Source organism: Oncorhynchus keta, chromosome 24, assembly GCF_023373465.1.
Source record: "Oncorhynchus keta strain PuntledgeMale-10-30-2019 chromosome 24, Oket_V2, whole genome shotgun sequence".
Lineage (NCBI taxonomy): Eukaryota > Metazoa > Chordata > Actinopteri > Salmoniformes > Salmonidae > Oncorhynchus > Oncorhynchus keta.
The window spans coordinates 4,943,420-4,953,419 of NC_068444.1; the positions used below are offsets into that span (position 1 = coordinate 4,943,420).

Genomic DNA, 10,000 nt, shown 5'->3' on the forward strand with positions numbered 1-10,000 from the left:
TTCTATGCCATCAAAAGGAACATAAATTTCAACATACCAATTAGGATCTGGCTAAAAATACTTGAATCAGTCATAGAGCCCATTGCCCTTTATAGTTGTGAGGTCTGGGGTCCGCTCACCAACCAAGACTTCCCAAAATGGGACAAACACCAAATTGTGACTCTGCATACAGAATTCTGCAAAAATATAGAGCAGAATTAGGCCTAAACCCACTAATTATCAAAATCAAGAAAAGAGCCATTACATTCTACAACCACGTAAGAGGAAGTGATTCCCAAACCTTCCATAACAAAGCCATCACCTACAGAGAGATGAACCTGGAGAAGAGTCCCTTAAGCAAGCTGGTCCTGGGGCTCTGTTCACAAACACACCCCACAAGAGCCCCAGGACAACAGCACAATTAGACCCAACCAAATCATGAGAAAACAAAAAGATAATTACTTGACACATTGGAAAGAATTTTTAAAAAACAGAGCAACTAGAATGTTATTTGGCCCTACACAGAGAGTACACAGCGGCAGAATACCTGACCACTGTGACTGACCCAAAATTAAGGAAAGCTTTGACTATGTACAGACTCAGTGAGCATAGCCTTGCTATTGAGAAAGGCCGCCATAGGCAGACATGGCTCTGAAGAGAAGACAGGCTGTGTGCTCACTGCCCACAAAATGAGGTGCCAAATGTATGACCATATTAGAGACACATATTTCCCTCAGATTACACAGATCCCCAAATAATTCGAAAACAAACCCCATTTCGATAAACTCCCATATCTACTGAGTGTAATTCCACAGTGTTCCATCACAGCAGCAAGATTTGTGACCTGTTGCCACGAGAAAAGGGCAACCAGTGAAGAACAAACACCATGTTAAATACAACCCATATTAATGCCTATTTATTTTATCTTGTGTCCTTTAACCATTTGTACATTGTTAAAACACTGTATATATATAATATGACATTTGTAATGTCTTTATTGTTTTGAAACTTCTGTATGTGTAAATTTGTATTGTTTATTTCACTTCTTTATATTCTCTACCTCACTTGCTTTGGCAATGTTAACACATGTTTCCCATGCCAATAAAGCCCCTTGAATTGAATTGAATTGAATGAATCAGCCTGGCCATTCTTCGGGCTGCTACACACACAGAGAGACAGAACCGGCACGCTAACTTTCAGAGGGAAACCTACTGCTGCATTCCACTGTCACACACACACTTATACACAAGTAACACACGTATGTACACACAACTGATTAACACACACACACACACACACACACACACACACACACACACACACACACACACACACACACACACACACACACACACACACACACACACACACACACACACTGGGTTGCCCCAATAACTAATAACTATCCCCCTCTCTCTCTCTCTCTTTCTCTTTCTCTTTCTCTCTCTCCTCTCTCTCTCCCTCTCCTCTCTCCCCTCTCTCTCCTCTCTCTCTCTCTCTCCCTCTCTCTCTCTCCTCCTCTCTCTCTCTCTCCCTCTCTCCTCTCTCTCTCTCCTCTCTCTCTCCCTCTCCTCTCTCCCCTCTCTCTCTCCTCTCTCTCTCCCTCTCCTCGCTCCCCTCTCTCTCTCCCCTCTCTATATCTCTCCTCTCTCCTCTATATCTCTCCTCTCTCCTCTCTCTCTCTCCTCTCTCTCCAGGTGTGAGTCTGTTGGTTCCACCTGGTACTATTCCACAGGGGAAGTTCTATGAAATGTACCTCATTATCAACAAGTCGGAGAAAACTACGTAAGTCTACACAAACACACACTGGTCAAAAGTAGTGCACTTGGGAATAGTGTGGTGTTTGGGACGTAGGCATTTTAAAGTTGACCTTGATTTTCAGTTCATAACTTCTCGATGACATTTTAGACAGTAAATTTGATCAGCTTGGAGTCTAAGTGAAACAACTGTCTGCATTCAGAAACAGTTTCAGGGTGTTGAAATCCAATCTATTTGCTGAAGGATGTTTTTTATTTATTTTTATTTAACCTTTATTTACTTAGGTTATGGTAAACAGTAATTGGAGAGACAGCACACTGGTATACTCTCTGTGTAGCTTCCAGGTTACCATAAAGCAGTGAGATAGTGTTAGTAATAACACTGTTAATAACACATATTACTATGTGTTATTAACAGTGTTATTACTATGTGTTGTTAACATGTTATTACTGTGTGTTATTACTGTGTTATTAACATGTTATTACTATGTGTTATTACTATGTGTTATTACTGTGTTATTAACAGTGTTATTACTGTGTGTTATTACTGTGTTATTAACAGTGTTATTAATATGTGTTATTAACATGTGTTATTAACATGTTATTAATATGTGTTATTAACAGTGTTATTAACATGTGTTATTACTGTGTTATTAACATGTTATTACTATGTGTTATTAACAACTGTGTTATTGCTATGTGTTATTAACAGTGTTATTACTATGTGTTATTAACAGTGTTATTACTATGTGTTATTAACAGTGTTATTACTGTGTTATTAACATGTTATTACTATGTGTTATTAACAGTGTTATTACTGTGTGTTATTACTATGTGTTATTACTATGTGTTATTAACAGTGTTATTACTATGTGTTATTACTATGTGTTATTACTATGTGTTATTACTGTGTTATTAACATGTTATTACTGTGTTATTAACAGTGTTATTACTATGTGTTATTAATATGTGTTATTAACAGTGTTATTAATATGTGTTATTAACATGTGTTATTAACATGTTATTAATATGTGTTATTAACAGTGTTATTAATATGTGTTATTACTGTGTTATTAACATGTTATTACTATGTGTTATTAACAGTGTTATTACTATGTGTTATTACTGTGTTATTAACATGTTATTACTATGTGTTATTAACAGTGTTATTGCTATGTGTTATTAACAGTGTTATTACTATGTGTTATTACTATGTGTTATTACTGTGTTATTACTATGTGTTATTACTGTGTTATTAACATGTTATTACTGTGTTATTAACATGTTATTACTGTGTTATTAACAGTGTTATTACTATGTGTTATTAACAGTGTTATTACTATGTGTTATTAACAGTGTTATTACTATGTGTTATTAACAGTGTTATTACTATGTGTTATTAACAGTGTTATTAATATGTGTTATTAACAGTGTTATTACTATGTGTTATTAACAGTGTTATTACTATGTGTTATTACTATGTGTTATTAACAGTGTTATTACTATGTGTTATTAACAGTGTTATTACTATGTGTTATTAACAGTGTTATTACTGTGTTATTAACAGTGTTATTACTATGTGTTATTACTATGTGTTATTACTATGTGTTATTACTATGTGTTATTAACATGTTATTACTATGTGTTATTAACAGTGTTATTACTGTGTTATTAACAGTGTTATTACTATGTGTTATTACTATGTGTTATTACTATGTGTTATTAACATGTTATTACTATGTGTTATTAACAGTGTTATTACTGTGTTATTAACAGTGTTATTAATATGTGTTATTAATAATAATAATATAATAATAATAATATATGCCATTTAGCTGACGCTTTTATCCAAAGCGACTTACAGTCATGTGTGCATACATTCTACGTATGGGTGGTCCCGGGAATCGAACCCACTACCCTGGCGTTACAAGCGCCATGCTCTACCAACTGAGCCACAGAAGGACCACAGTGGCTCAGTGTTATTACCGTGTTATTAACAGTGTTATTACTATGTGTTATTACTATGTGTTATTAACAGTGTTATTACTATGTGTTATTACTATGTGTTATTACTATGTGTTATTACTATGTGTTATTAACATGTTATTACTATGTGTTATTAACAGTGTTATTACTGTGTTATTAACATGTTATTACTATGTATTGTTCTAGGTTACCTTCGGAGGGCAGTCAGACAGTGCTGAGCCCGGTGGTGAGCTGTGGTCCATCAGGCATGCTGCTGAGTCGACCTGTGGTCCTCACTCTGCCACACTGTGCCCAGCTAGATACCCCAACACCAGACTGGACCCTCACCCTCAAAACACAGACACACCAAGGGGCATGGGAGGTGAGACATGAAACCTAGTCATACACAAACATCGTTGGGTGAAACATGGGAAGAGGGATAGAAGGAGGGGGTCAGGGGAAACAGAGAGGAGGGGGTCAGGGCGACAGAGAGGAGGGAGGAAAGGAGAGACAGAGAGGAGGGAGGAAAGGAGAGACAGAGAGGAGGGAGGAAAGGGGAGACAGAGAGGAGGGAGGAAAGGAGAGACAGAGAGGAGGGAGGAAAGGGGAGACAGAGAGGAGGGAGGAAAGGAGAGACAGAGAGGAGGGAGGAAAGGGGAGACAGAGAGGAGGGGGTCAGGGGAGACAGAGAGGAGGGAGGAAAGGGGAGACAGAGAGGAGGGAGGAAAGGGGAGACAGAGAGGAGGGAGGAAAGGGGAGACAGAGAGGAGGGAGGAAAGGAGAGACAGAGAGGAGGGAGGAAAGGGGAGACAGAGAGGAGGGAGGAAAGGGGAGACAGAGAGGAGGGAGGAAAGGAGAGACAGAGAGGAGGGAGGAAAGGGGAGACAGAGAGGAGGGGGTCAGGGGAGACAGAGAGGAGGGAGGAAAGGGGAGACAGAGAGGAGGGAGGAAAGGGGAGACAGAGAGGAGGGAGGAAAGGGGAGACAGAGAGGAGGGAGGAAAGGAGAGACAGAGAGGAGGGAGGAAAGGGGAGACAGAGAGGAGGGAGGAAAGGGGAGACAGAGAGGAGGGAGGAAAGGGGAGACAGAGAGGAGGGAGGAAAGGAGAGACAGAGAGGAGGGAGGAAAGGGGAGACAGAGAGGAGGGAGGAAAGGAGAGACAGAGAGGAGGGAGGAAAGGGGAGACAGAGAGGAGGGAGGAAAGGAGAGACAGAGAGGAGGGAGGAAAGGGGAGACAGAGAGGAGGGAGGAAAGGGGAGACAGAGAGGAGGGAGGAAAGGAGAGACAGAGAGGAGGGAGGAAAGGGGAGACAGAGAGGAGGGAGGAAAGGGGAGACAGAGAGGAGGGAGGAAAGGGGAGACAGAGAGGAGGGAGGAAAGGGGAGACAGAGAGGAGGGAGGAAAGGAGAGACAGAGAGGAGGGAGGAAAGGGGAGACAGAGAGGAGGGGGAAAGGGGAGACAGAGAGGAGGGAGGAAAGGAGAGACAGAGAGGAGGGAGGAAAGGGGAGACAGAGAGGAGGGAGGAAAGGGGAGACAGAGAGGAGGGAGGAAAGGAGAGACAGAGAGGAGGGAGGAAAGGGGAGACAGAGAGGAGTGGGGAAAGGGGAGACAGAGAGGAGGGGGTCAAGGGGAGACAGAGAGGAGGGAGGAAAGGGGAGACAGAGAGGAGGGAGGAAAGGGGAGACAGAGAGGAGGGAGGAAAGGGGAGACAGAGAGGAGAGAGGAAAGGGGAGACAGAGAGGAGGGAGGAAAGGGGATACAGAGAGGAGGGAGGAAAGGGGAGAAAGAGAGGAGGGAGGAAAGAGAGGAGGGAGGAAAGGGGAGACAGAGAGGAGGGAGGAAGAGATACAGAGTTACAGTGCCTTGCGAAAGTATTCGGCCCCCTTGAACTTTGCGACCTTTTGCCACATTTCAGGCTTCAAACATAAAGATATAAAACTGTATTTTTTGTGAAGAATCAACAACAAGTGGGACACAATCATGAAGTGGAACGACATTTATTGGATATTTCAAACTTTTTAACAAATCAAAAACTGAAAAATTGGGCGTGCAAAATTATTCAGCCCCCTTAAGTTAATACTTTGTAGCGCCACCTTTTGCTGCGATTACAGCTGTAAGTCGCTTGGGGTACATTAAACATGTGCTCTCTATACAAATCTCCGTCCCAGTCTCAGGTCTTTGCAGACTCCATCAGGTTTTCTTCCAGAATGGTCCTGTATTTGGCTCCATCCATCTTCCCATAAATTTAAACCATCTTCCCTGTCCCTGCTGAAGAAAAGCAGGCCCAAACCATGATGCTGCCACCACCATGTTTGACAGTGGGGATGGTGTGTTCAGGGTGATGAGCTGTGTTGCTTTTACGCCAAACATAACGTTTTGCATTGTTGCTAAAAAGTTCAATTTTGGTTTCATCTGACCAGAGCACCTTCTTCCACATGTTTGGTGTGTCTCCCAGGTGGCTTGTGGCAAACTTTAAACAACACTTTTTATGGATATCTTTAAGAAATGGATTTCTTCTTGCCACTCTTCCATAAAGGCCAGATTTGTGCAATATACGACTGATTGTTGTCCTATGGACAGAGTCTCCCACCTCAGCTGTAGATCTCTGCAGTTCATCCAGAGTGATCATGGGCCTCTTGGCTGCATCTCTGATCAGTCTTCTCCTTGTATGAGCTGAAAGTTTAGAGGGACGGCCAGGTCTTGGTAGATTTGCAGTGGTCTGATACTCCTTCCATTTCAATATTATCGCTTGCACAGTGCTCCTTGGGATGTTTAAAGCTTGGGAAATCTTTTTTATCCAAATCCGTCTATAAAATTCTTCACAACAGTATCTCGGACCTGCCTGGTGTGTTCCTTGTTCTTCATGATGCTCTCTGCGCTTTTAATGGACCTCTGAGACTATCACAGTGCAGGTGCATTTATACGGGGACTTGATTACACACAGGTGGATTGTGTTTATCATCATTAGTCATTTAGGTCAACATTGGATCATTCAGAGATCCTCACTGAACTTCTGGAGAGAGTTTGCTGCACTGAAAGTAAAGGGGCTGAATAATTTTGCACGCCCAATTTTTCAGTTTTTGATTTGTTAAAAAAGTTTGAAATATCCAATAAATGTCGTTCCACTTCATGATTGTGTCCCACTTGTTGTTGATTCTTCACAAAAAAAATACAGTTTTATATCTTTATGTTTGAAGCCTGAAATGTGGCAAAAGGTCGCAAAGTTCAAGGGGGCCGAATACTTTCGCAAGGCACTGTATTTAGACTGGACCCTCACACTCAGACACGGAGGGAGGGAGGGAGGGAGGGAGGGAGGGAGGGAGGGAGGGAGGGAGGGAGGGAGGGAGGGAGGGAGGGAGGGAGGGAGGGTGTGTAAATAGACTAGTGGAGACAGAGTGAAACATGTCCATAGTAGACTAGAGGGGAATAGAGATGAAAGAAAATATGGAGGTCACAGAATCAGAAATTAAGGTATTATGGAAAAATATTGAGATTTACGATGAGAAGTTGGAACATAATCTAGACCTGTTCCCCTGGCCCCCTCCTCTTCTGTCTCTACCAGGCGGGATGCGTTTGTGTGTCCTATACTATCCTATAACCTTCCTCAATTAACTTCCTGCCAATAGTAGGAGTTGACAGATTATATTCCCCTCTAACCTGTCACTACCTCTATTCTGCCACTAGGAGGTGCTGACGGTGGGGGAGGAGAGTCTATCGTCCCCCTGCTACCTCCAGCTAGAGGAGTCGAACTGCCACGTGGTGATGGAGCATTTGGGGACCTACGGTCTAGTGGGCCAGTCCTGCCCTCCCCAGCCCGCCTGTAAGAGGCTACAGCTGGTCCTGTTCGCCCCCAGAGCCCCCTGTCTCTCCCTGGACTACATCCTGAGGATTTACTGCACACAGGACACGCCACACGCCCTGATGGTAGGTAGGGACACGCCACACGCCCTGAGGGTAGGGAGGGACACGCCACACGCCCTGAGGGTAGGGAGGGAGGGACACGCCACACGCCCTGAGGGTAGGGAGGGAGGGACAAACCACACGCCCTGAGGGTAGGGAGGGAGGGACACGCCACACGCCCTGAGGGTAGGGACACGCCACACGCCCTGAGGGTAGGGAGGGACACGCCACACGCCCTGAGGGTAGGGAGGGACACGCCACACGCCCTGAGGGTAGGGAGGGACACGCCACACGCCCTGAGGGTAGGGAGGGACACGCCACACGCCCTGAGGGTAGGGAGGGACACGCCACACGCCCTGAGGGTAGGGAGGGACACGCCCTGAGGGTAGGGAGGGGAGGGACACACCCTGAGGGTAGGGAGGGACACGCCACATGCCCTGAGGGTAGGGAGGGACACGCCACACGCCCTGAGGGTAGGGAGGGACACGCCACACGCCCTGAGGGTAGGGAGGGACACGCCACACGCCCTGAGGGTAGGGAGGACACGCCACACGCCCTGAGGGTAGGGAGGGACACGCCACACGCCCTGAGGGTAGGGAGGGACACGCCACACGCCCTGAGGGTAGGGAGGGACACGCCACACGCCCTGAGGGTAGGGAGGGACACGCCACACGCCCTGAGGGTAGGGAGGGGAGGGACACGCCCTGAGGGTAGGGAGGGGAGGGACACGCCACACGCCCTGAGGGTAGGGAGGGGAGGGACACGCCCTGAGGGTAGGGAGGGGAGGGACACGCCACATGCCCTGAGGGTAGGGAGGGAGGGACACGCCCTGAGGGTAGGGAGGGACACGCCACACGCCCTGAGGGTAGGGAGGGAGGGACACGCCCTGAGGGTAGGGAGGGACACGCCACACGCCCTGAGGGTAGGGAAGGAGGGACACGCCCTGAGGGTAGGGAGGGACACGCCACACGCCCTGAGGGTAGGGAGGGAGGGACACGCCCTGAGGGTAGGGAGGGACACGCCACACGCCCTGAGGGTAGGGAGGGAGGGACACGCCCTGAGGGTAGGGAGGGACACGCCACACGCCCTGAGGGTAGGGAGGGAGGGACACGCCCTGAGGGTAGGGAGGGACACGCCACATGCCCTGAGGGTAGGGAGGGAGGGACACGCCCTGAGGGTAGGGAGGGACACACCACACGCCCTGAGGGTAGGGAGGGACACGCCACACGCCCTGAGGGTAGGGAGGGACACGCCTCACGCCCTGAGGGTAGGGAGGGAGGGACACGCCCTGAGGGTAGGGAGGGACACGCCACACGCCCTGAGGGTAGGGAGGGACACGCCACACGCCCTGATGGTAGGGAGGGACACGCCCTGAGGGTAGGGAGGACACGCCACACGCCCTGAGGGTAGGGAGGGACACGCCACACGCCCTGAGGGTAGGGAGGGACACGCCACACGCCCTGAGGGTAGGGAGGGACACGTCCTGAGGGTAGGGAGGGGAGGGACACGCCACACGCCCTGAGGGTAGGGAGGGACACGCCACACGCCCTGAGGGTAGGGAGGGAGGGACACGCCCTGAGGGTAGGGAGGGACACGCCACACGCCCTGAGGGTAGGGAGGGAGGGACACGCCCTGAGGGTAGGGAGGGACACGCCACACGCCCTGAGGGTAGGGAGGGACACGCCACACGCCCTGAGGGTAGGGAGGGACACGCCACACGCCCTGATGGTAGGGAGGGACACGCCCTGAGGGTAGGGAGGGACACGCCACACGCCCTGAGGGTAGGGAGGGACACGCCACACGCCCTGAGGGTAGGGAGGGACACGCCACACGCCCTGAGGGTAGGGAGGGACACGTCCTGAGGGTAGGGAGGGGAGGGACACGCCACACGCCCTGAGGGTAGGGAGGGACACGCCACACGCCCTGAGGGTAGGGAGGGAGGGACACGCCCTGAGGGTAGGGAGGGACATGCCACACGCCCTGAGGGTAGGGAGGGACACGCCACACGCCCTGAGGGTAGGGAGGGACACGCCACACGCCCTGAGGGTAGGGAGGGGAGGGACACGCCACACGCCCTGAGGGTAGGGAGGGACACGCCACACGCCCTGAGGGTACGGAGGGGAGGGACACGCCACACGCCCTGAGGGTAGGGAGGGAGGGACAAACCACACGCCCTGAGGGTAGGGAGGGAGGGACAAACCACACGCCCTGAGGGTAGGGAGGGGAGGGACACGCCCTGAGGGTAGGGAGGGGAGGGACACGCCACACGCCCTGAGGGTAGGGAGGGACACGTCCTGAGGGTAGGGAGGGGAGGGACACGCCACACGCCCTGAGGGTAGGGAGGGGAGGGACACGCCCTGAGGGTAGGGAGGGGAGGGACACGCCACACGCCCTGAGGGT

At 49.0% G+C, this 10,000-nt stretch overlaps 1 protein-coding gene across 1 annotated transcript in view; it reads left to right on the forward strand.

The window, feature by feature from the left end:
- Window positions 1-10,000, forward strand: part of LOC127911317 (netrin receptor UNC5B-b-like) — a 386,624-nt gene that overhangs the window by 368,524 nt on the left and 8,100 nt on the right. Inside the window, 3 exon segments of the mRNA XM_052477532.1 lie at window positions 1,677-1,764; window positions 3,909-4,083; window positions 7,385-7,624. Of these exon segments, the coding sequence (XP_052333492.1) occupies window positions 1,677-1,764; window positions 3,909-4,083; window positions 7,385-7,624 (503 nt within the window).